At 47.8% G+C, this 27,404-nt stretch overlaps 1 protein-coding gene across 1 annotated transcript in view; it reads right to left on the bottom strand.

Moving 5' to 3' along the window:
* Window positions 1-27,404, bottom strand: part of LOC140406939 (phospholipid-transporting ATPase IH-like) — a 68,396-nt gene that overhangs the window by 11,325 nt on the left and 29,667 nt on the right. The window contains exons 9-11 of the mRNA XM_072494780.1: window positions 22,684-22,861; window positions 22,041-22,143; window positions 18,153-18,298 (exon numbers count right to left, since the gene is read on the bottom strand). Coding sequence (XP_072350881.1) covers window positions 18,153-18,298; window positions 22,041-22,143; window positions 22,684-22,861 — 427 coding nt within the window. The remainder of the gene's footprint in view (window positions 1-18,152; window positions 18,299-22,040; window positions 22,144-22,683; window positions 22,862-27,404) is intronic.

The raw sequence follows: 27,404 nt of genomic DNA on the forward strand, positions 1-27,404 counted from the left end.
AAGGCTACGCATGTCCAGGGAACTGATTGATCACATCTGCCACCTGCTGCAGGATTTGGCACCGCAGGGACTTTGAGTGCGTCCACTGCCACTGTGGCTGAAAGGGAGTGGCAGCGCTCAGTTTTTCTGACAAAGGCTCCTTCCAGTGCTCCATGATGGGCCGAATGGCCTCCTTCTGCATTGTATGTTCTAAGTTCTATGTCGGATTTGGAAGCCTTCGCACAGAAGTGCATCCAGGAGGTCACGGACGTAGGCCGGGATTCTACGAGCCACCGCGCCGAGATGCGCTCGGCGCGGGGGCAGAGAATGGGGCGTCAGACCCGTGATCGGGTCCGACGCCTTCCTGTGATTCCCGCGGACCGGAGAATTACTGCCAGTCACATGCGCACGGTCGACGCGGCGCTGGTCGGGGGTCACTGAAAGAGGCCCCCGCAGCGATTCTCCGCCGGTAGCTGACCGAGTTTCTGCCGGCAATGTTCTAACATGGTTCCACCCGGCGGGCACTTGGGGTGGCGGCTGCTGCGGTTGCGCTGGTGGGAGACGGGGGGATCCATCACCGGGGTGGGGGTGAGGGGTCCTCCAGGACGGCCAGGGTTCCGATCAGGGGCCACCGATCAGGGAGGCGCGCGCGACCTGGGGTGTGCCTATATTGTTGAAGCCAGCTTGCTGTGTGGATCTGCTATGTTGCGCGGGGCCGCCGTGCGCACGCGCGGCACCGCGGCCGGACGTGCAGGGCCCCGTGTCGGCACCCAGAGCTGCGCGGAGCACTCCGGCGCCCCGCTGGCCCCCTTCAGGTAAGTGAATCGCTGGGCCAAGGGGCCCGTTGACGGCGGCATGAAACGCTCCGGTGTTTACACCGGCGTCAACACTTAGCTGCCGTTTCGGAGAATCCCGCCCGTAATCTTCAAGAGGACACACAGCTTTGTCCATTTTGACTTCGATCAGGCAAGCCAGGAAGCCAGGGAAATGAAATCTGCACATATCTCTGGTTTTCCACAGGTGCAGCGTGTCACCGACTGCACTCGGGTGTCACTCAGATCTCTGTGACAGCAAGTTGTCAACCATGTGAAGCTGCCACTCACTGAATGTTCAGCTGATCTGTGAACAGACTAAACACATGTTGCGGGTGTGTGCTCGATTCCCAGGGAATGCGCACAACTCCTACATTTTCAGCTTCTCTCAGGGTGCAGAATCTGCAGAATTGGCTCCTCGGGGACAAGGCCTACCCACTGAGGACGTAGCTGATGACGCCTGCGCAGAGGTTGAACATAGAAAATAGAACATTACAGCGCAGTACAGGCCCTTCAGCCCTCGGTGTTGTGCCGACCTGTGAAACCACTCTGAAGCCCATCTACACGATTCCCTTATCATCCATATGTCTATCCAATGACCATTTGAATGCCCTTAGTGTTGGCGAGTCCGCTACTGTTGCTGGCAGGGCATTCCACACCCATACTACTCTCTGAGTAAAGAACCTACCTCTGACATCTGTCCTATATCTATCTCCCCTCAATTTAAAGCTATGTCCCGTCGTGCTAGACATCACAGAGGGAAAAGGCTCTCACTGTCCACCCTATCCAATCCTCTGATCATCTTGTATGCCTCAATTAAGTCACCTCTTAACCTTCTTCTCTCTAACGAAAACAGCCTCAAGTCCCTCAGCCTTTCCTCATAAGATCTTCCCTCCATACCAGGCAACATCCTGGTAAATCTCCTCTGCACCCTTTCCAATGCTTCCACATCCTTCCTATAATGCGGCGACCAGAATTGCACGCAATACTCCAAATGCGGCCGCACCAGAGTTTTGTACAGCTGCAACATGACCTCATGGCTCCGAAACTCAATCCCTCTACCAATAAAAGCTAACACGCCTTCTTAACAACCCTCTCAACCTGGGTGGCAACTTTCAGGGATCTATGTACATAGACACCGAGATCTCTCTGCTCATCCACACTGCCAAGAATCTTACCATTAGCCCAGTACTCTGTCTTCCTGTTATTCCTTCCAAAATGAATCACCTCACACTTTTCTGCATTAAACTCCATTTGCCACCTCTCAGCCCAGTGCTGCAGCTTATCTATGTCCCTCTGTAACTTGTAACATCCTTCCGCACTGTCCATAACTCCACCGACTTTAGTGTCATCTGCAAATTTACTCACCCATCCTTCTACGCCTCCAGGTCATTTATAAAAATTACAAACAGCAGTGGCCCCAAAACATCCTTGTGGTACACCACTAGTAACTGAACTAGTCTGAACATTTCCCATCAACCACCACCCTTTGTCGTCTTCCAGCTAGCCAATTTCTGATCCAAACTGCTAAATCACCCTGAATCCCATGCCTCCGTATTTTCTGCAGTAGCCTACCGTGGGGAACCTTATCAAACGCTTTACTGAAATCCATATACACCATATCAACTGCTTTCCCCTCATCCACCTGTTTGGTCACCTTCTCAAAGAACTCAATAAGGTTTGTGAGGCACGACCTACCCTTCACAAAACCGTGTTGACTATCTCTAATCAAATTATTCCTTTCCAGATGATTATACATCCTATCGCTTATAAACCGTTCCAAGATTTTGCCCACAACAGAAGTAAGGCTCACTGGTCTATAGTTACCGGGGTTGTCCCTACTTCCCTTCTTGAACAAGGGGACATTTGCTATCCTCCAGTCTTCTGGCACTATTCCTGTAGACAAAGATGACTTAAAGATCAAAGCCAAAGGCTCAGTAATCTCCTCCCTAGCTTCCCAGAGAATCCGAGGATAAATTCCATCCGGCCCAGGGGACTTATCTATTTTCACACTTTCCAGAATCGCTAACACCTCCTCCATATGAACCTCAAGCCCTTCTAGTCTAGTAGCCTGAATCTCAGTATTCTCCTCGACAACATTATCTTTTTACTGTGTGAATACTGACAAAAAATATTCATTCAGCACCTCTCCTATCTCCTCGGACTCCACGCACAACTTCCCGCTAATGTCCTGGACTGGCCCTACTCTTACCCTAGTCATTCTTTTATTCCTGACATATCTATAGAAAGCTTTAGGTTATCCTTGATCCTACCTGCCAAAGACTTCTCATGTCCCCTCCTGGCTCTTCTTAGCTCTCTCTTTAGGTCCTTCCTAGCTAACTTGTAACTCTCGAGCGCCCTAACTGAACCTTCATGTCTCATCTTTACATAAGCCTCCTTCTTCCTCTTGACAAGTGTTTTGACTGCTTCAGTAAACCACGATTCCCTTGCTCGACCACTTCCTCCCTGCCTCGACCACTTCCTCCCTGCCTGACAGGTACACACTTATCAAGGACACGCAGTAGCTGTTCCTTGAACAAGCTCCACATTTCCATTGTGCCCATCCCCTGCAGTTTTCCCCTCCATCCGATGCATCCTAAGTCTTGCCTCATCGCATCATAATTGCCTTTCCCCCAGATATAACTCTTGCCCTGCGGTATATACCTTTCCCTTTCAGTCACTAAAGTAAACGTAATCGAATTGTGGTCACTATCACCAAAGTGCTCACCTACCTCCAAATCTAACACCTGTCCTGGTTCATTACCCAGTACCAAATCCAAAAGGGCCTCGCCTCTCGTTGGCCTATCTACATACTGTGTCAGGAAACCCTCCTGCGCACATTGGACAAAAACGGACCCATCTAAAAAAGTATTCAAACTATCGTGTTTCCAGTCAATATTTGGAAAGTTAAAGTCCCCCATAACAACTACCCTATTGCTTTCGCTCCTATCCAGAAGCATCTTTGCAATCCTTTCCTCTACATCTCTGGAACTTATCGGAGGCCTATAGAAAACCCCTAACAGGGTGACCTCTCCTTTCCTGTTTCTAACCTCAGCCCATACTACCTCAGTCGACGAGTCCTCATCAAACGTCCTTTCTGCCACCGTAATACTGTCCTTGACTAACAATGCCACGCCTCCCCCTCTTTTACCACCTTCCCTGAGCTTACTGAAATATCTAAACCCCGGCACCTGCCACAACCATTCCTGTCCCTGCTCTATCCATGTCTCCGAAATGGCCACAACATCGAAGTCCCAGGTACCAACCCATGCTGCAAGTTCACCCACCTTATTCCGGATGCTCGTGGTATTGAAGAAGACACACTTTAAACACCTTCCTGCCTGCCGGTACACTCCTGCAACTTTGAAACCTTACTCAAGACCTCACTACTCTCAACCTCCTGTATACTGGAGCTACAATTCAGGTTCCCAAGCCCCTGCTGAACTAGTTTAAAGCTTCCCGAAGAGCATTAGCAAATTCCCCCCCCAGGATGTTGGTACCCCTCTGGTCCAGGTGTAGACCATCCCGTTTGTAGAGGTCCCACCTACCCCAGAATGAGCCCCAATTATCCAGAAATCTGAAACCCTCCCTCCTGCACCATCCCTGTAGCCACGTGTTCAACTGCTCTCTCTCCTTATTCCTCGTCTCGCTAGCACGTGGCACGGGTAACCCAGAGATAATAACTGTTTGTACTAGATCTAAGTTTCCACCCTAGCTCCCTGAATTCCTGCCTTACATCCCTATCCCTTTTCCTACCTATGTCGTTGGTACCTATGTGGACCACGACTTGGGACTGCTCCCCCTCCCCCTTAAGGATCCCGAAAACATGATCCGAGACAGTGCAGCAGAGATAACATACAACAAGGCTCATGCCAAAACTCTCACTTTGGTGGAGCCAAACAATGGGGATCCAGAAGATGAGGTTCCAATGCCTGGACTGGTCAGATGGAGCCCTGACCACAGAGGGTCTTTCACACTGAGGGTGTCGCACTTGTTGCGGCAATGGGTGGAGGAACTGCCTGAGAAGGAGATGGAGGGGCGGCGCATCAACCCCCATGAGGAGGACATAGATGGAAGGCAGAGGTAGTCCTCAGGGGCGAGGATGTCGGCAACGAGGCATTAGTAATGTCACAATGATGCAGTTGTGCTCAGGAAGCACTCAATTCACCTAGATTCATGGAAGACGATGAGGGCATCCTGTGACAACGCCCCATAATCGTCACATGGCACCTGTGTGCATTGCACTCGTGCCTGCCTGTTCGCAGAGCACATACCACATGTCAAAAGGCTCCTGTTATGGAGACACACCATATGCCCAATGTCTCTACATTCGAGGAGGATGACGACAACATTTGGTGGGTGATGCACGATCAATGACCACTAAAGCGAGGTTGTAGTCCAACTGAAGGCTTTAATAAGCTAGATGTTTCCCCCAGCAGCTCAGGTACAGAATGAAGGCTGCTGGGGCGGCACGGGCTCTTATACCCCGCCTAGCAGGGCGGAGCTACCATACAGCTTGACCAATAGGAAGCATACAATATCTACCAATGGTGTTCCAGCATTACCAGGTACCGGAATACCTCTACACAGACTACCACCTGTTAAAAAGAGTACGGCGGGGGTGGTGGCCTGATACTACAAACTTGGCAACGTGGTAAAATTAGTTACGGAGGTACCGTAATACCTCCGTACAGCGTTTTATAACCATTTACAATTGTATTAACTATTTACAATTTATGATTTAAATTTACAATTTAAAATGAATCAGTCGATCGGGGGCCCTGGTCGTCCTCTGTGATCGCCGGAGCTTCAGTGGTGACTCTGGTGGAGGCTCGGGCGTCTGTGACTCCGGGAGCGTGACCTTGATCTCTGTGGCAGCTTTGACACCCCTTGACGGCGCTGGTGGGGAAAACGGTTGACCTGGGAAGGGAGCGCCTGCGTGGTGCGTCAGTGGGTGGGGGGGCCTAGACGGGGCCGGCGGAAGGACCGATCCTCCTGTCAGGTGCCCTGGTGGTGGTGGGGGGAGGGGGGGGGTGAGACTGGTGGCTGGGGAGTGCGTGGGGCTCCGGCGGGTGCCAGGTCTCGAAGGGAGACCGTATCTTGTCGGCCGTCGGGGTACGCCACGTAGGCTTACTGGGGGTTAGCGTGGAGAAGATGGACCCTCTCGACCAATAGGTCCGACTTGTGCCCCCGCACGTGTTTTCGGAGCAGGATGGGTCTGGGAGCTGCCAGCCAGATCGGGAGCGAGGTCCCAGAGGAGGACTTCCTGGGGAAGACAAGGAGATGTTCGTGAGGTGTCTGGTTGTTAGTGGTACAAAGGAGTGACCGTATCGAGTGGAGGGCATCCGGGAGGACTTCCTGCCAGTGGGAGACTGGCAGATTCCTGGACCGTAGGGCCAGTAGGACGGTCTTCCAGACCGTTCCGTTCTCCCTCACTACCTGTCCGTTACCTCGGGGGTTGTAACTGGTCGTCCTGCTCGAGGCGATGCCCTTGCTGAGCAGGAATTGATGCAGTTCGTCGCTCATAAAGGAGGACTCCCGATCACAGTGTATGTAGGCGGGGAACCCGAACAGTGCAAAGATGCTATGGAGGGCCTTGATGACAGTGGTTGCGGTCATGTCGGGGCAGGGGATGGCGACTGGGAACCGGGAGTACTCGTCAATCACGTTCAGGAAGTACGTGTTGCGGTCGGTGGAGGGGAGGGGGCCTTTGAAGTCCATGCTGAGGCATTCAAAGCGACGGGATACCTTTATCAGGTGCGCTTTCTCTGGCCGGTAGAAGTGGGGTTTGCACTCCGCACAGATTTGACAGTCCCTGGTGGCTATCCTGATCTCCTCGATGGAGTAGGGCAGGTTGCGGGTCTTGGTAAAGTGGAAAAAGCGAGTGACCCCCGGGTGGCAGAGGTCCTCGTGGAGGGCTCGGAGACGGTCCACTTGTGCGTTGGCACATGTGCCGCGGGGACATGGTGTCAGGAGGCTTGTTTAGCTTCCCGGGACGATACAAGATCTCGTAGTTGTAGGTGGAGAGTTCGATCCTCCACCGCAAGATCTTATCGTTTTTTAATCTTGCCCCGCTGTGCATTATCGAACATGAAAGCAACCGACCGTTGGTCAGTGAGGAGAGTGAATCTCCTGCCGGCCAGGTAATGCCTCCAATGTCACACAGCTTCTACTATGGCCTAGGCCTCCTTTTCGACTGAGGAGTGGCGGATTTCGGAGGCATGGAGGGTACATGAGAAGAAGGCCACGGGCCTGCCTGCTTGGTTGAGGGTGACCGCCAGAGCTACATGAGACGCGTTGCTCGCGACCTGGAAGGGGAGGGACTCGTCGATGGCGTGCATCGCGGCCTTTGCAATGTCCGTTTTGATGTGGCTGAAGGCCTGGCGGGCATCTATCGACAGGGGAAAAGCTGTGGATTGGATCAGGGGACGGGCCTTGTCTGCATAGTTGGTTACCCACTGGGCGTAGTAACTGAAAAACCCTAGGCAGCGCTTCAGGGCCTTGGAGCAGTGAGGGAGGGGGAACTCCAGAAGGGGGCGCATGCGCTTAGGGTCGGGGCCGATAACTCCATTTTGCACTACGTAGCCAAGGATGGCGAGGTGGTCGGTGCTAAACACGCATTTATCCTTGTTGTATGGAAGGTTAAGGATCTTTGCTGTCTCGAGGAATTTTCGGAGGTTGGTGTCGTGGTCCTGCTGGTCGTGGCCGCAGATGGTGACATTATTGAGATACGGGAATGTTGCCCGTAAACTGTACCGGTCAACCATTCGGTCCATCTCACGCTGGAAGACTGAGACCCCGTTGGTGACACCGAAGGGAACCCTTAAGAAGTGATAGAGCCGCCCATCTCCCTCGAAAGCAGTGTATTTGCGGTCACTAGTGCGGATGGGGAGCTGGTGGTAGGCGGACTTAAGATCCACCGTGGAGAAGACCTTGTAATGCGCGATCCCGTTTACCAGGTCGGTATGCGGGGGAGAGGGTACACGTCCAGCTGCGTAAACCTGTTGATGGTCTGACTGTAGTCGATGACCATCCTATGCTTCTCCCCGGTCTTTACCACCACTACCTGAGCTCTCCAGGGACTGTTGCTAGCTTCAATGACTCCTTCCCTCAGTAGCCTTTGGACCTCTGACCTAATAAAGATCCGATCCTGGGCACTGTACCGTCTGCTCCTGGTAGCGACGGGTTTGCAATCCGGGGTGAGGTTCGCAAACAGGGAAGGTGGGTCGACCTTAAGGGTCGCGAGGCCGCAGACAGTGAAGGGGGGTATAGGGCCGCCGAATTTGAAGGTCAGACTTTGAAGATTACACTGGAAGTCTAAACCCAGGAGTGTAGCCGCGGAGAGGTGGGGAAGGTCGTAGAGACGGAAATTTTTGAACTCCCTACTGAGTGGGAACCGGAGGCCAGGGAGATTTTTTGATTAATGGGGTGGATGAGGAGAGAACAGCGCCTTACCGTGTCAGGTATGAAGCTCTCCGTGATCCCAGAGTCAATTAGGCAGGACGTCTCGTGCCCGTTGATAAATAAGGTCGTTGTAGCAGTTGAGAGTGTTCGAGGCCGGGACTGATCCAGAGTCACCGAGGCTAATCGCAGCAGTTGAGTGTTCTCTTCGGGCAGTGTGTGGTCAGCCGAGCTGGGCTCTGGGGGTCCATCCAAGATGGTAGCTCCGATTGGTCGCACATGGCTGGGGGTGCGCAAAATGGCGGTGCCCATCCATCTAACGTGGCATCCGCGGGACAAGATGGCGGCGCCCGGGGTCCACACATGGCCCTGGAGTAGGAAGATGGCAGCGCTCGCTGGCAGCACGGGGACCGTGGAGAGGTTAGTGATGGCGGTCCGCATTCGCCGCCGGAGACCGCGGCAACCGCACGGGCCTGGCATACCACCACAAAATGGCCCTTTTTACAGTATCCCTTGCAGGTGGATGCGCGGGCTGGGCAGCGCTGGCAGGGGTGCTTGGCCTGTCGCAAAAGTAGCAGCGGGACCCCCTGGGGTTGCCAGGCCGCCTTGCAGCACAAGCTTGTGGGGGTATGGGGGATGTCTCGGGGTTGGCTGCGGAGGGGTTCCACGCGGTCAGGAACGTAAGCGCGGGCGTTTCTGGAGGCCACATCCAGGGAGCCTGCAAGGGCCCGTGCCTCCTTGAGACCTAGTGTCTTTTTCCAGCAATCGCTGGCGGATTTGGGAGGACAGCATACCTGCCACGAAAGCGTCCCGGACCAAAAGTTTGGTGTTTTCGCTCGCCGAAACTTGCGGGCAGCTGCAGTTTCTCCAACACCAGGAGTGCATGGTAGAATTCTTCCAGCGATTCCCCAGGGATTTGTCGTCTCGTTGCTAGCAGATGTCGGGCGTAGACCTGGTTTACCGGGTGAATATAATGTCCTTTTAGCAGTTCTATTGCTGCATCGAAGTCTTCCGCTTCCTCGATGAGGGTGTAAATCTCCGGGCTCATCCTCGAGTGCAGGACTTGCATTTTCTGTTCTCCCGTGGGTGTGTTTTCGGCCGTCCCGAGATATCCTTTAAAACACGCCAGCCAGTGCTTGAAGATTGCCGCTGAGTTCGCCACATGGGGGCTGATTTGCAGACACTCCGGCTTGATTCGGAGCTCCATCCTTTTAAATGTAGCTTATTAAATTGATGCACAATCAATGACCACTAAAGCGAGGTTGTAGTCCAACTGAAGGCTTTAATAAGCTAGATGTTTCCCCCAGCAGCTCAGGTACAGAATGAAGGCTGCTGGGGCGGCACAGGCTCTTATACCCGGCCTAGCAGGGTGGAGCTACCATACAGCTTGACCAATAGGAAGCATACAATATCTACGAATGGTGTTCCAGCATTACCAGGTACCGTAATACCTCTACAGAGACTCCACAGTGGGGACAGTCCATAGATCCTCACAAAGCTTATGTGAATGTCTGATTCCTCTCTGGCTGATAGCTCTCAATGACCTGGGTCTTATCTTGGCAACACAGCAGGGAATGTTTAGCCACTCCTGATCCCACGGCATCCTTTGTGAACTGAACCCTTGAGGATAACATTATCACTGGGGGCAGAAGCTGATGGGGAGGGGGGGGGGGATTTTCATCTTATGACACCAATACTCTCACTATACAATTGTTTGGGGTATTCCTTTCTTTCCTCTTCCCGGCCTGGTGGCCTGGCTGCTGGCGCGTTACGGTTAGTCGGTTGGGTTAGTCGATTGGGTAGTAAGTGGGGATTAAGTTGGGTAACTTTGTCATACTTTTGGTGCCTGTTTAACGTTTTAAAAAGGTCTAGCGAGAAGCTCCTGGGAGAGAGTCACCTTCCGTGCGACTGCTCAGTTCATGGTCACCATCGGAAGTCTCGAGATATAGGCATGACTGATTACCAAAACATGGCTACAAGGAGATCAAAGTTGTGAAATCAATATGAAATGAAATGAAAATCGCTTGTCACAAGTAGGCTTCAAATGAAGTTACTGGGAAAAAACCCTCGTCGCCACATTCGGGGAGGCTGGCACAGGAATTGAACCGTGCTGCTGGCCTGCCTTGGTCTGCTTCCAAAGCCAATATTCTGGGTAATTTGACTTTTAGGATAGACAGGTGGGAAAGAAAAAGTGGTGAGGTAGCTCTGCTAATAAGAGGGGAAATAAATACTGTTCTGAAGGGTGATCTAGGCTCAAAGCATGAACTGTGTGGAAGTGACAAATACCAAAGGAAGGATGGAGAGTGGTGGGTGTATTGTATCGGCCCCAGAAAAGTAGCCATGCTGTCATAAAGAGTTTAGAACATAGAACATACAGTGCAGTAGGCCATTCGGCCCATCGAGTCTGCACCGACCCACTTAAGCCCTCACTTCCACCCTAACCCCGTAACCCAATAACCCCTCCTAACCTTTTTGGTCACTCAGGGCAATTTATCATGGCCAATCCACCTAATCTGCACGTCTTTGGACTGTGGGAGGAAACCGGAGCACCCGGAGAAAACCCACGCAGACACGGGGAGAACGTGCAGACTCTGCACAGACAGTGACCCAACGGGTAGTCAAACCTGGGACCCTGGCGCTGTGAAGTCACAGTGCTATCCACTTGTGCTACCATGCTGCTTTAGATCAAGAAATAACAAAATCCAAATAGAGCACTGTATTAACCATTGGTGACTTTAATTTTCAGAGAGATTGGACTAATCAAATTGGAAATGGCAAGCAAGAGAATGAATTCATGGAGTGCATTCACAATGTTTGCTTGGAACAATGTTCTGGAGCCAGGGGATCAGACTATTTTGGATCTGGTATTGTGTAATGCGGTAGCTTTAATGAATGATCTGAAGACTAAAGATCCCGTAGGAAGTAGTGATCACAATATAATAGAATTTAGCATTCAGCTTGAGTGAGAGAAAACTGGGACTGAAATGTCAATGTTAGACTTAAAGAAGGGGAATTCCAGAGGTATGAGGATGGAATTGGCCAAAGTGGACTGATCATATAGATTAGTAGGTAAGTCAAGAGATGAGCAGTGACAGCTACTTGGGGAGATAATTATTGATTCCCAGACAAAATACATCCCAATGAGGAGGAAAGACTGTGTTCGGAGGGAGAATCTACCATGGATAACCAAGGAAGTTAAGCAGGGTATTAAGTTGAAAGCGGAAACATACAAGATGGAAAAGGTTAGTGGTGGGCCAGAGGAGTGAGACAGATTCAGAATGCAGCAAACATGGATGGACAAAAAACAGGAAGGAGAAAACAAACTATGAGGGCAAGATAGCGAGAAATGTAAAAACAAACAATAAGAGTTTTTTTTAAGTACATTAAAAGGAAGAGAGAAATAAAAGAAAGCATTGGGCCCTGAGAGAATGAAACTGCGGAAGTAATTATAGGGAACAAGGAAATGGCGAAGGAGTTAAATCGCTATTTTGCGTCAGTCTTTACTGTCTGCAGCAGTGTTTTTCAAACTTTTTTTCCTGGGACCCATGGTTTACCAACTGACTGACCTTTGGGACCCAGGTTGGCTGACCTTCACGGCCCACGCCAGCCGACCTCCACAACACACCATTTCCACTTACCTTTAATGCTACACCAAACCCTGCTTGGTCCTCGCGATCTCATTCCAATCAGGTTCACAGGAGGAAAAGACAATGCGCATAGCAGGTGCAGAGTTCAGCTGATCTCTTTGTGAGGATGGAAAATCTAAGCTCGCACATGTAGGTCATTTTAAAGGGCAACAGCAATGAAATGTTTGTTTATTCAGCTCAGGACACTCCTCAGAGGCTACTCCAGAATGCTGACAGCCTCATTGACTTGTGGCGTGTTTTTAATGTGCTGTCACAGATGAGGCACAGAAGTTTTATCTCTTCATTTGGAGTCAACTGTAACTTAGGAGCTGGTTTAGCACACTGGGCTAAATCGCTGGCTTTTAAAGCAGACCAAAGCAGGCCAGCAGCACAGTTCAATTCCCATACCAGCCTCCCCGAACAGGCGCCAGAATGTGGCGACTAGGGGCTTTTCATAGTAACTTCATTGAAGCCTTCATTGAAGACAATAAGTGATTTTCAATTTTTTCAATTCAATTAATCATTGACTTGGGTCTCAAACGCAAAAGGATTTTTCACCCACCTCTTCTCTTCCAAAATCTGAAACTTCTCCTCTGGAAAGTGGTGACAAAAACTGGTCAGCGCAGCCAGATGCCACTGAATAAGGCTTGCCAGTCTATTGACAGTTCCCTTACTAACACTGTTTTCTTCAATGTGCTGTAGCAGTGTGGGGAACATGTATTAGTTTTGGCTTTGTACTCACACTTACCAAAATTTCAATGACTTTTGGAAAGCATCTGTTTCTTCAGTGTCAAAAGCAATCATCATCCCTCCCTTGCAATTTGAGGTTGAGTTTGAATTGAAATGATGTCTTCAAGATAAGACATAGTGAGCATCCAACTCTCATTTGCCAGTACTTGCCTGTATATAACACACCATGGGCTTTGCATCCTGATTTGCATTAGCACAATTAACAAAGCCATATCACAAGAAATCATCTTTATACTGCTTTGTTCCTGATTTCAGTTTCTTCTTAGTAGGTTGTTCACCAGAGGTCTTGGAGATCTGTATACAGCTAACACCAGGACTGCTAACACCTGAGCAGCTCACACTCGCACTCCTTTATCCAGCCATGAACTCTCCTGAGTAGCTCTCTCCAGCAGGTTCAGTTGTGACACCCTGGCCTGTTTGTGTCTCCGGCTCTCTCTTCCTTATAACAAAACGATCCATCTTCAGTTCTTCACAGTTGCCTTGCCTGCTTTGCTGGCAGCTAGAAAATGAAGGAATCACTCCTCCATGATTTTGCACCAAAAGCACGGATATACAGGGCGCGTGACATCAGTGGACATGCCGGGCTCGTAACCTGCTCTCTGCCTCCACTCCGAGCGGGAAGATTGCGTCGTTCCCATTTAAAGCCTGTCCCATCCGATATTCTTAAAAGCCGGTTGTGGCCATTGGGTGCTTCTCCTGCGATCGGGAGCACCGCGACCAATTGCTCAGCGATCCCCCCGACACAAGCAAGTCATGACCCGCAGTTTGAAAAACCCTGCTGCCGAACTACAAGCATCCCAGAAATAGTAAAAAATACAGGGGGAGGAATTGAATGCAGTTACCATCACTGGAGAATTAATTTTAGGCAAACCAATGTGGTTAAAGGCTGACAGGTCTGATGGTCAAAAGGCTGATGGTTTGCACCCCATGATCTTAAAGGAGGTAGCTACAGAGCTTGTGGATGTATTGGTAGTCGTTTTCCAAAATCTCTTGGACTCTGGAACTGGGCCAAAGGGTTGGAAAATTGCCTTGTTCATAAAGGGAAGCAGGCAAAATACATGAAACTACAGGCCAGTTAGTCTAACTTCAGTTGTTGGAAACATTAGAATCGATTATTAAGAAGAGAATAGCAGTGCATTTGAAAAGTCATAGTCTGATCAAGCAGAGCCAGCATGGTTCAGGAAGGAGAATCGTGCCTGACAAATTTCCTGGAGTTCTTTGAGGAGGTATCATCGAGAGTAGACAGAAAAGAACCCGTCAATGTTGGACATTTAGATTTTCAAAAAACATTTGATAAGGTGCCACACAAAACGCTACACCACAAGACAGGAGCTCATGGGGTTGAATGTCAGATTCTGCCATGAATAGAGAATTGGCTAACTGACGGGAAGCAGCTAGTAGCGATGAGGGGGTCGTTATACAGGTTAGAGGACGGTAACCCTGTGGCAGTGCCACAGGGATCAGTGCTGGGACAGAGTGTACTGTGGCCAAATTTGCAGACGATACAAAGGTGGATGTGGGAGGGAAGGCAGGTTGTACGGAGGATATAATTAGTTTACAGAGGGATATTGACAGGTTAAGTGAGTGGGCAGAAAATTGGCAAATTGAATTTAATGTGGGAACATGTAAGATTGTTCATTTTGGAAGAAAGAATGAGAAAGTGGCTTATTATTTAAATAGAGTCTACAGAAAGCATCTACACAAAGGGTCTTGGGGATCGTAGCATATAGGTGCAGAAGGTAATAGGAAAGGCAAATGGAATGCTGTGGAGGAGAGGACTTGAACGTTTTCAAGGCTGAGACCGATAGGATTTTAATCAGTTGGATTATGAAGAGAAGGCAGGAAGGTGGACTCAATGAGTGTTAGATCAAGCATGACTTTAATAAATGGCGTAACAGGCTCAGAGGAATGGAGCGGGTACAGGACATACTGGAGGGGGAGGGTGAACAGTCAGTGGTCATGGTACACATCGGTACAAACGTCATAGGTCAAAAAAGGGATGAGTTCCTAAAGGCAGAATACAGGGAGCTAGGAAGGAAGTTAAGAAATCGGACCTCGAAGGTAGTGACCTCAGGATTACAACCGGTGCCACGTGCTAGTCAGAGTAGAAATGACAGGATATAAAGGATGAATATGTGGCTGAAGAGATGGTGTCAGGGGGAGGGTTTCAGATTCCTGGGGCATTGGGACCGGTTCTGGGTAGGTGGGACCTGTACAAATTGGACGGGTTACACCTGGGCAAGACTGGAACTGAGTCCTAGGGGGGCAATTTGCTCGAGCGGTTGGGGAGGTTTGAAACTAAAATGCCAGGGGGATGGGAACCTACGCAAGGAGTCAGAGAAAGAGGGAGCAAGGACAAAAGCAAAAGGTAGAAAAATGAATCAGAAAAGTGATAGGTGGAGAAACCAAGGACAAAATTCAAACGGGGCAGGAGAGAAAAATATTGGGAGCAAGACAAGCATTGTGAAAAAGACAACTTAAAGGCTCTGTGCTTTAATGCACGGAGCATTTGCAATAAAGTGGATGAACTAATCGCGCAGATAGATATAAATGAGTATGACATAATTGGGATTACAGAGACTTGGTTGCAGGGTGAACAGAGTTGCGAACTGAATGTCCCAGGGTTCTCAGTATTTAGGAAGGACAGGCATAAAAGAAAAGATGGTGGCGTGGCACTGCTAGTTAAAGAGGAAATTAACACAATAGTGAGAAAGGATATTAGCTCCGACAATGTGGAATCTGTATGGGTAGAGTTGAGAAATACCAAGGGACAGAAAACATGAGTGGTTGTCATATATAGACCCCCCCAAACTGCACTGGTGAGGTTGGGAATGGCATTAAACAAGAAATTAGTGATGCATGTAATAAGGGAATATCGGTGATCATGGGTGATTTTAATCTTCACATAGATTGGGCAAATCAAATTAGCCACAATGCCATAGAGGAGGAATTCCTGGAGTGTATACGGAATGGTTTTCTTGACCAATATGTGGAGGAACCAACTAGAGAGCAGGCCATCTTCGACTGGGTACTGTGTAATGAGAAGGGAATTATTGCCAATCTGGCTGTACGAGACCCCTTGGGGATGAGCGTCCATAACATGATAGAATTTTTTATTAAGATGGAGAGTGAAGTAGATTCGGAGATGGGTGCTGAATCTTAATAAAGGGAACTATGAGGATATGAGGCGTGAGTTGGCCTTGATAGACTGGGGATGACTTAAAGGGATGACAGTGGACAGACAATGGCAAACATTCAAGGAACGCATGGAGGAACTACAGCAAATGTTCATTCCTGTCTGGCACAAAAGCAAAGGGGGTAAGAGGGCCAATCCATGGCTTACAAAGGAAATTAGAAATAGTATCTGATCCAAGGAAGAAGTAAACAGATTGACCAAGAAAAATAATAGGTCTGAGGATTGGGAGCAGTTTAGAATTCAGCAAAGAAGAACGAAGGGATTGATTAAGAAGGGGAAGGTACAGTACGAAAGGAAGCTTGCAGGGAACATAAAGACTGACACTAAGAGTTTCTGCAGATATGTGAAGAGAAAGAGATTGGTAAAGAGAAATGTAGGCCCACTGCAGACAGAAACTGGGGAATGCGTAATAAGGGACAAAGAAATGGCTGAGCAATTAAATACATACTTTGGTTCTGTCTTCACAAATGAGGACACAAATCAGATCCCAGAAATGTTGGAGAATGAAAGGTTTAGTGAGAGGGAAGAACTGAGGGAGATCAACATTAGTAGAGAAATGGTGCTGGGAAAACTGATGGGATTGAAGGCGGATAAATCCCCAGGGCCTGAGAATCTGCATCCCAGAGTGCTTAAGGAGGTGGCTCTGGAAATAGTGGCTGCATTGGTGGTCATCTTCTGGGATTCTATAGACTCTGGAACAGTCCCTGCAGATTGGAGGGTAGCTCACATCACTCCGATATTCAAAAAGAGAGGTAGAGAGAAAGCAGGGAATTATAGACCAGTAAGCCTAACATCGGTAGTGGGGAAAATGCTTGAATCCATTATCAAGGACTTTCTAGCGGAACATTTAGAAAGTAGTGGCAGGATTAGTCAAGAGTCAGCATTGATTTATGAAGGGAAAATCATGCTTGACAACTCTGTTGGAATTCTTTGAAGAGGTAACCAGTACAGTCGACAAGGGGGAGCCAGTCGATGTGGCATATTTGGACTTTCAGAAGGCGTTTGACAAAGTCCCGCATAAGAGATTATTGTGCAAAATTAAAGCGCATGGGATTGGGGGAAATGTATTGAGGTGGATAGAAAACTGGTTGGCAGAGAGGAAACAAAGAGCAGGGATTAATGGGTCCTTTTCAAATTGGCAGGCAGTAACCAGTGGGGTACCACAGGGATTGGTGCTGGGACCCCAACTATTCACAATATATATTAATGATTTGGATGAGGGAACAAAATGTAACATCTCAAAAGTTTGCAGATGATACCAAATTAGGTTGGAGGGTGAATTGTGACGAGGATGCAGGTATCCTACAGCAAGGTCTGGACAGGTTGGGCAAGTGGGCAAACCAATGGCAGATGCAGTATAATTTGGATAAGTGTGAGGTTATTCATTTTGGAAGCAAAAACAGGAAGGCAGATTACTACCTGAATGGTTGTAAATTGGGAGAGGGGAGTGTGCAGCGGGACCTGGGTGTCCTTGTGCACCATTCGCTGAAGGTAAGCATGTAGGTGCAGCAGGCGGTAAAGAAGGCTAATGGTATGTTGGCCTTCATTGCAAGAGGTTTCGAGTATAGAAGCAGGGATGTGTTGCTGCAATTGTACAGGGCCTTGGTGAGGCCACACTTCGAGTATTGTGTGCAGTTTTGGTCTCCTTCTCCAAGGAAGGATGTTCTTGCTCTCGAGGGACTGCAGCAAAGGTTTACCAGACTGATTCCAGGGATGGCGGGACTGTCCTTTGAGGAGAGATTGACTAGGTTGGGATTGTTCTCGCTGGAGTGCAGAAGAATGATGGGGGATCTCATAGAGACTTATAAAATTCTAACAGGACTAGACAGGGTAGATGCAGGGAAGATGTTACCAATGATAGGTGTGTCCAGAACCAGGGGCCACAGTCTGAGGATTCAGGGTAAGCCATTTAGGAGAGTTAAGGAGACATTTTTTCACACAAAGAGTGGTGAGCCTGTGGAATTCATTACCACAGGAAGTAGTTGATGCTAAAACTTTAAATATATTCAAGAGGCGGCTGGATATAGCACTTGGGGAGAATGGGATCAAAGGCTATGGGGAGAAAGCAGGATTAGGCTATTGAGTTGGATGATCAGCCATGATGGTGATGAATGGCGGAGCAGGCTCGAAGGGCCAAAAGGCCTCCTCCTGCTCCTATCTTCTATGTATGTATCTATGTAATGGCCGGCTACTGTCCCTAGTTTTTATGGTCTTTTGGTTCCATGTTTGAAGGTGTATCACCAAAAATAGTCTTCAATGGTGCTTGGCACTGCACACATCCAATGGTATTTCAATCATTAATTTTAGATTTACTTTAAGTAGAAACATAAAAAGGCCGCTGATTTAATTTATTTTCCTTAAAAAAAAAAAAAAAATTAATGCACATACCTTGTAGAAGAAATACTGGACAAGTTGCGCAATTCGAATATAATAATAATGGCCATGGACAAGTAGCAACTTCTTGAGGTGTTTAATCTTGGGAATGCAATAATCACTGTTTCGTGCTGCTTGACGACCTTCCTTCCCCAAAATACCTGGAGAAACAAAACCTCTGAGAACAAACACTCAAAGAAAGAAAGAAGTCACACCAATAAAAGGGAAATTTGATAATTGTGCAATTTGCCTTCCTCTACTTCTATCAATCTATCCCGGTCACTGTACCTTGGCTCTATTTAGGAGTATATAACTATGGTAGATTTGTTACATTAGAGTCAGAGTAGAACGTTGCTGGAATTCACAGTACCCAGCTGATTGACAAATATTTAGGCCATCCAGGAGTGTAAAATGTGAAAAATACTCTGGGCGCGATCTAACGGCCGCGCCTGACTCAGGACGCGCCAGTTGGAGATTTACCTGGCGTGTCATGCCTCTCGAGATCTAATGACAACTCGCAAAACGTTGCGATTTGGATCCTGCCCACAGGGCAGGCCCTAAATATGCATATTCAAGGGAGCAGTTAGGCAGATCTACCCAGCGCCCAGGATTGAATCCACTTGTCTCGGAGATCCTGGCTGGGTGCCGTTTAGCACCGGTCTCCACACACATGGGCCAGGCTGAACAGCACTTAGGGGTTCTCCCAGCTGATCGGAGGCCCCCGAGTGATCAGCCTCTGGGCAGGGTGGTACCCTGGCACTCAGTGACACCCTGACACTGCCAGGATGCCCAGGTGGCACTGGCAGGGTTTCACACTGGCAGTGCCACTGTGCCTGGTGACATCTTGCCGGGGATTGGGCCTGGGAGTGCCCTGCCCTTATGAGATGGGGTGAAGGGGGCTTGAGGGCCAATGTGGGAAAGTTCCAGGAACTAACATCAGAGACAAAGGCATGGAATCCTGGATTTTAGGGAGTCAGAACGATTCAGGAACCATTAAAAAATGTCAGGCAGGACCCAAAACCAGAATTCTAACCCCCATTCCTTCACAGGGTAAGGGTCTGAGTAAAGAGGCAGCACCTTGAACTCCTGACCTGGCTGGTTTTATTGCAAGTCTAGGCATCTCCTAGCCTCGCCCGAATCTTTGTGGAGTCAGGCAAGCTTCTGGATGACTCGTTCTTCATTGCCCCTCAGAGGGATTAAGAACCATAGTCTGGATTCAGAAACTTTTCAAAAGTTAACTTCAAAAGCTTTTACCTATGCCCCCTCTATACCAATTCATGCCTCCCACCCACGCTCTATAGCCCCTCATTGCCTCCATGTCAACTGATCACCCTTCCATGTCTACTCACAGCCAAGCATACATAATGAGGACAGCTGTAAGATCTTTTCAGTAGAACTGGATGGCTTCATTATGTTTCGCTAAGACCGGAGGCTCATGAAAAGAGTTTCTCAGCAAGGGGTTCTGCTTTTACATTGGAGAGAACTGTTGACTTTGGTCGACTGACATCTTTTTTATTTCTTTTTGGTTGATTGACATCTTTAAATGGCTATAATAAATTGTTCTTCCTGTGATCTCTTTTGTTAATGTCTCAATGTTTATTTGCCCAAGATTAAGAGTTGTGAAGGGTCTGAAGCCTCTTACTGATGCTTTAATGGTCTGCCCCACTACAGCCTATACTCATCCCCCTGAATGAGGATCGCAGCATTCGGGGACCTTTCTGCCTCAGTGGGCCTGGCAAGTTGGGACATTTCCCAACACGAGTTACCTGTCTTTGAAGTGAAAATCCAGCCCAAAGTGACTGAATACCTGAAGATGTATGAATTGATCAAAGAGCCAGTATAGATTTGTGAAGAGTAGCCTAGGTAGCACAGTGGTTAACACTGTTGCTTCACAGCGCCAGGGTCACAGGTTCGATTCCTGCCTTTGGTTCACTGTCTGTGCGGGGTTTGCACGTTCTTCCCATGTCTATGTGCGTTTCCTGCGGGTGCTCCAGTTTCCTCACACAAGTCCCGAAAGACGTGCTTGTTAGGTGAATTGGACACTCTGAATTCTCCCTCAGTGTACACAAACAGACGCCGGAATGTGGGGACTAGGGGCTTTTCACAGTAACTTCATTGCAGTGTTACTATAAGCCTCCTTGTGACACTAATAAAGATTATTGTGATTATGTCCGAATAATCTGGTTGAAGATTTTTGTAGACGTCTATAATATGGTAAACGTGCGAGTGTTTGTAAATGACGTCCATAAGAAATTCCAGAAGGTATTCAATGACATTTCACAGAAGAGATTATTAAAAATTTATGTACACACAATTGGAGAAACCTTGAGACATGAGCTAGTAGTTAGTTGCTGAATACAGAGTAATGGGAACATTTCTGATTGTCAGGATGTTACAAGTGGTGCTCTCCATGGATCAGTTCTGGGGCTTCAGATTTTCACCATACACAAGAGTATTGTAGAAACCAGGTATTTCAAATACAACTAGTATAGGTAAAGGATAGATGTTTAAGCATAAATATTAAGCCCCAGTTTTAAATACCCATTTATACAGCATAATTCACTTTTACTGAGGTCCGTTGTTCTGGCAAATGCATATTTTCAAAGTCAGTGTGACATTAAAACAGCACAGTTGCAAGACAATTTGACACTGCTGGTGCTAATTGTCAAGGACAAGGACTAAATACCATAGCAACATGAAGGCACCATTGTTCACAATGCAGATAACAGCTAAGTCAGCAGAAGACCAGTTTTTGTTGGTCAGAATATCACATTCCATAACATGAAGACATGAAACAATTAAAAGCTAATGTTGCACAATGAAGATGGACAGCTTGCCATCAAATCAAATGTGTTTGAGTCTAACCCAAAACAATTAGGATTATATTGGGGTGTGATTAGATGACTTAAGACAGACATGAAAGTGTATAACTGAAAAGTTTCCGCCCGCCATTTTAGTGTTGTGTGTTGTGTTGTGTCGTAAGTTGTCTTTCTGTTAGTTTGTTAGTCTATCCTTAATTGTCTGTCTTTAATTCTCTTAGTCTGTCTGTTAATGTGAGATGTATTTTCCGGGGTGTTAGTCTGTGTCAGTGATGTAGTGTACTTTTGACTTTGAGTTTGAGTTTAGCTGAAGATTAGCTCTCTCTCGCTTCATGTTTCATTTCCAGACTTTGACCTTTTAAAAGTTACTTTCTAGCTGTCTGCCTAAGCAAAAAAGATAATGTCTGTAATTCTCTGAAAGCTTCAAATAGTCTACGAATTGCCTTTTGAATGACTTTCAAATTTTAATCAAGCAACTACAAATAAAACAATTATTTTTGGCACCTGAGAAGTTTTAACTGCAAATTTCTGCTGAGTCCCAGTATTCGAAAAGTGCTACTGGTAACCGAATAGTAGAAATAATATAAATTCCTTCAACTTTACACAGTCGAATAGTACTAGGAATCCAACAACTTGACATAGCCCAAAAATATTATTAGATCTTACAACTTGTCGTATTGCGCCAGGACTTTGATTCATCAACTAAGCTTCCCCCAACTTGGCGTAGTTCGGCAGGTTAAGATCCTATCAATACAAAATTCCAACAAGTATGCAGAAAATACCTGTGAGACTGATGGCCTCCTCCTGTTGCTGTGCCCCTTCTGATCTACCTAATTTCTATTTGAATTTGGAAGTTGGATGGATGCAGCAGATTCTGAATTACATTGAACAATGATGTAGACGAGATGTTAAATTAGAGCAGTACAGATGAGAGACATCTTTCAGCCTGTCGAAGATCAAACTCCCAAGAAATTAAATGGTTAAATGGTTCCATAACTGTGACCAGAGATCCTACCAGGCATTAATCATAAAGAATAATTTATAAAGATAAAAATGTGTTTTATAAATGAATGGATTATTTTACCGATTCCAACATGAGCCTCCAGAATCATACTGACATCATTAGCGCCATCACCAATTGCCAAGGTTATGGGATGCTCTTTTGAAGATTTGATCAATTTAACTATCTGCAAATAAGGGTTAAAAGAACAAACATGGATTAAACGTTCAAGGCAATTTCAACATCTATCTACCCCATCATATCACAAAGTAAATCTAAAACATGTTCAGGATAGAGACTTGGAAATTCTTCAATTCATGCTCCATTCTCCAACCAACACCCATCTTCAGACCCCATTTCTCTAACCCATGTTGATCTCCAGATACCAGTGCTATACTAAAAGGAAAATGTCAGAAATTAGCAGCATGCGTGGCGAGAGAAACAGAATTAACATTTCAGGTTGGTAACCTTTTGCCACGCTGCTAGACCTGCTGAGTATTCCAGTACTTTCGGTTTTTATTTCAGATTTCCAGCATTCACAGTATTTTGCTTTTGTCATAATAATGCTACTTGACGTAACAGCCTTGTTCCAATAAATCTCTGCGTTACTGTGAGCAACACCACTGGTGATGCAGCATATATGCAAAATCTAGGTTTAATATCTTGCTTTCAAAGGAACATTGAGTAAGTATTTACCATATATCACTAACACACAGTCAAGGCTAACCTGTGCTTTCTGTAAAGGTGCCATTCTGCAGCACAAGACTCCACTGCAGTTGCGGCATATTTCCAGAAACAGATCTCTGTAATTACTTGAAGAACCATTTTCGGCAGGTTTCATGATGAGGGACAGTGTAGCTCCATCAATGATCAAACCATAATCATGTAAGTCATTCTGAGAAAATCTAAAACAGCAATACAACAATCCTGGCTTAATTATTCAAAATATGTTGGCATGGGAGTAATGCATCATGAGATGGTTACAGCACAGGTGGTGCTCATTCAGCTTGTCAATTTCATGGTGACTCTGTGCAAGAGCAAGTCCCCCAGTGCCACTCAACACCTTTTCCTGTAGCTCTGAAAATTGTTCCTTTTCAGATTTGATCCAATTTCCTGTGCAATGCCATTACTGAATTTATCCCCGCCATGCACTCGGGCAGTGCATCCCAAATCCTAACCACTCACTGCATTAAAAAGATGTTCCTCATGTTGCCATTGCTCCGATTGTCAATGCCCTTGAATCTGAACTCTCTGCTTCTTGACTCTGTAATCAATGATTATGTTACTGGACTACTGGTCACCCCCCCCCCCCCCCCCCGACTAATACCCACCCTTCCACCACCTCCATTACCCTCTATCCTCCAACCTACCCCTGACCACCTCCCCAATCATTCATCGCCTCACAGAACTTGATCCCCCAAACCACCAACCCCCCCTGCCTCCCCAACATCCCCCACCTACCAACAACCCATCCTATTCACTCACCTTACACACTTACCTTCTCTTCTGTCAGAGTGGCTGAGACCTTTAAACGTATTGTTTTTCACTGTAAAAAAGGATGCGGCTACACTGAAAAGAAAGGACTCCCAGAGCAGCTATGCTGCACATTTCTCAGCAGGACTGGGTTTGGGCGAGAAATGTGTGGCCATTCTGGGGATTTAGAAAGGAGTGGCAATCACTCCCAAGGTGGACAAGACAAGAAGTGCAAAGTTTGATCAGACCTAATTAGCAATAGTGAGACTATTTTGGACACATAGCGTAGGGAGAACATAGTGCCTTGATGATGACAATTCCTCATTTCGATGGTATTCCGATTAAAGGTTGAGTTATAATACAGAAAGAGCTAAATTTAATTTGTTAGTGAAACCCTTCACAGTGTTTCACATTCTCCATAAAAGGAAGTTGCATAACCCATCATGTCTATACCTGTTGAAATAGACCTATCCAGCTTTTTGTCCGCAGCCCTATAGGTTACAAGAAGCACTTGAAGTAAGTATTAAAGTGCTTTTGAAATGCAATAAAGCTTTCTAACTAAATAATCCTTTCAGACAGTGTTTCCATACCTCACCACCTCTGAATGAAAACCTCTCTTCAACTCCCCTCCAATCCTTCTAATTACTTTAAATCCATGCTCCCGAGACACTGACCTCCCTCTAAGGAAAACAAGCTCTTCCTATACATTTATTTTGCTACTTCAATTTTGTGCATCTTAATTACATCTCCCTTCAACCTTCTCTGTTCTGACAAAAACAACCCCAACTTATCCAATGTTTCCTCATAGCTCAGATTTTCAAATCCTGGAAATATCCTCTTAAATCGGTATTTCCTCTAATGTGACCACATCATTCCTGTACACATCTGTAGCAGTGGCCTAATAGCGTATTATATAGTTATAACATAACATTGTGCCTCTTGTATGCGTTCTTAACCACTTATCTACTTGTCCGGGTACTTTCAGATTACACGCACGCCAAGTTCCATCTGCTCCTCTACATTTTTCAGGATCCTACCATTTTTGAGTTTTCCCTGAGCGGTTTGCCCTTCCCAAATGCATTGCATCACACTTCTCTGCATTGAATTCCATTGCCACTTTTTCTATTCACTTGACCATTGATATTGTCTTACAAGATTTCCTCATTAACTACCGACAGAAAGGCGCCAAACGAGCAACATAGACCACCGGAAAAGGATACATCGGTGCAGGGCAGGGTGAGAGAGAGAACACCCCTCCCCCTCACTAGCACCTGCAGGGACCCCTCAACCCCAGTGTACAGACGCAGGAGGGCCGCAACTGGCGAGTACCCAGCCACTAGCCCCCCCACAAAAGTACAAAAATACAGAAATAACCATACAATCCCCCAACAATAAAACAAAACCAACATCAGTACAAGCAGTACTCAGTCAATTGGGCCACTGCCCTGCTGCTGCCACAATTCCAGCATCCGGTCTCTGGACACCACCCAGTCCAAAACTGCAAAAGCGAGTCCGTTCTCCTCCACTTTCATCCCGGCAGCAGGCCAACCAAAATCCACCCCGTGCTCCACTCCCAGCCGGTAAGCAGAAAGGCAGCCAGTAACAAGTACTGGACCCAGGCGTGGTAACTGCAAGCAGGCAAACTCTCTCCTCTTTTTCCCCTGCAAGCAACTTCCCCTCCATCCAGCCGGTCGTATCTCCGTTCATCCTTGCCACAGTCCGAAAAAGACAGAATAACACACTAGGTCAGGGAGCAGGGTTACACCCAGAAGCAGCAGGATCTCAGAGAAGGATTCCCCTCCCAACACCTCAGAGTATGAGCTACTCAGGTGACTTGGGGGCAGAGTTTCATCCTATTTGGAGGAGCTCCCCACCGAATATAAACCCGGGCGTGGAAGCAGTTCAGGGAAGCAGACCCTGAGTGTAGAGGAGAGGAGAGAGGAGAGATTACAGTGACTAGTGTGGAATAATAAAGTGAGTTGTACCCAGTCAGCCTGGCCTCTTGTGGACTCTTTGCCTCAGAGTACAACAATTTGCAAACTTTTTATGATGCCCCTTCATTTTATCACACATATATGCCAAGAAAAACAAAACCATTGAGAACGTACAGATTTACCAGTATAATGAGGGGATAGAAAGCTGCTATTAAGAGGAGAAACTTGGACTTCCGGTGACAACGTCGGGAGGCAACCGCACAATGGCGGGCTCTCGTTCGTGAACGGCATTTTTGGGGCTTTAAGCCCGGTCCCAGGGTCCACGGAGGCGGCAAAAGCAGGGAGAAGGCACAGAGGAGGAACAGTGAAGGCACAGTAAAGGAGAATGTCAAGGGTGAGCAAAGAAACGACCGTAAAAAAAACAGCTGAAGGTCCATCGGGGAGTGGAAATATCACCACGGGGCCACCAAGGAGAATGGAGGCTGGAGCACCAGGGGAAGCCGCATTGCTTACGGCTGAAGAAATAACTAAGGTGATGGCTGCGGAATTCGAAAGGCAGTTTACAAAGTACATGGAGACAATGAGGAAGGAGATGAGTGAGGTTTTGAGTATGCTGGTGGGGGAGGTGATTTCCCCAGTGACAACAGTGGTGGCGAGCGCAGTGGCGGAGGTGCGAGAGCAAGGGGAGGCGCTGAAGGAAGTGGAGGAGACATTATTGCAGCACGGTGATCAACTTATTTCGATGGGGAAGGAGGTGCGGAAGGTGATGGAGATTAACAAGGATCTGCGAGGAAAAATGGAAGACATGGAAAACAGATCCAGGCGACTGAAGGACCGAGGCCGACTGAGTATTTTGCCGCGATGCCGGTGAAACTAGAGGGGGAGGGTGTATCCCTTCCGATATGAACTGGATCGGGCTCATCGGTCGTGGAGGTCTGTACCAAAGGCGAGTGAGCTGCCAAGGGTAGTGACTCTGTGATTCCGGAGGTACAGTGTGAAGGAAAACGTCCTGTGCTGGACCAAGCAGAAGCGGGTGGTGCAGTGGGCTGGAGTTGGTATACGTGGACTTTACGGTGGAGCTGGCGAGGAGGCGGGCTGCCTTCAACCGGGTGAAGAGGGCACTGTACATTAGCAAGGTGCAGCGCGGCATTGTATATCCAGCGAAGCTGAGGGTGACTTGCAAGCTCAAGGACTTTTATTTTGGAACGGCGGAAGCAGCGGAGGAGTTTGTGAAGACAGAAGGACTGTGGCAGAACTGAGAAATTGAGAAATGGCCATGTGCCGATGTAACCTCATGAGTGTATTTTCTTCTTTTTTGTTTCACTGCGTGCGGGTGTATGGGCTAAAGGAGCCAATGTTGTATATATTTGGACAAGGGAAGTGATGGGACTTTCACTCGAAATGAGGGCTCTTTGGGGTGTAGGTGGATATGCAGGGTTTGTGTGCTAAAAGGGGATTTCTGGGCTTTCCTAGGGCCGGGCAAGGGGGAAAGGGCCCCCGGCGGGGGCCTCCACGCTGGCCGGTTTAAGCCGGCCAGTGAACAGGAGTGAGGTGGGGGTAGGGGCTGCGGCCATCGGAGCCTGGCAGAACAGGGTCCAAATGGTCTAGCCGGGGTGGAAAGTTGGGGGGAAGGAACCGAGGTTGGGGGGAGGAGTTTTATAAGAAGCAGTGGACGGGAGGAGTTGGAGAGGGGCGGGGGGGGGGGGGGGGGGGTTTACAACTCTTGGGTATCATGTACGGTATTCCTTCAGAGGTTGGATGGCATTGAGTGTGCGGGGGGGGGGGGGGGGAGTGGACTCTCTAGGTCAACGGTGACCATGGGCGGTCCCGGACTCCTTTTTCTTTTTCTCCTTTGTTTTTTGTTTCCACCATGGGAGGGTTTGTTTTATTGGATGCATATATTGACAGGTGGGCCGTTGTTTGGGGTGGTGGGAGGATGGGATCGTTGTTTTTGTTAAGGGGGTTGATTTTGCATTTGTTACCGTTTACTGTCTGTGGGTGGGGTGTAAATTTTGAAGGAAAATGTGAAAATGGAGAATAA

The sequence above is a fragment of the Scyliorhinus torazame genome, unplaced genomic scaffold (genome assembly GCF_047496885.1).
Source record: "Scyliorhinus torazame isolate Kashiwa2021f unplaced genomic scaffold, sScyTor2.1 scaffold_1032, whole genome shotgun sequence".
NCBI lineage: Eukaryota > Metazoa > Chordata > Chondrichthyes > Carcharhiniformes > Scyliorhinidae > Scyliorhinus > Scyliorhinus torazame.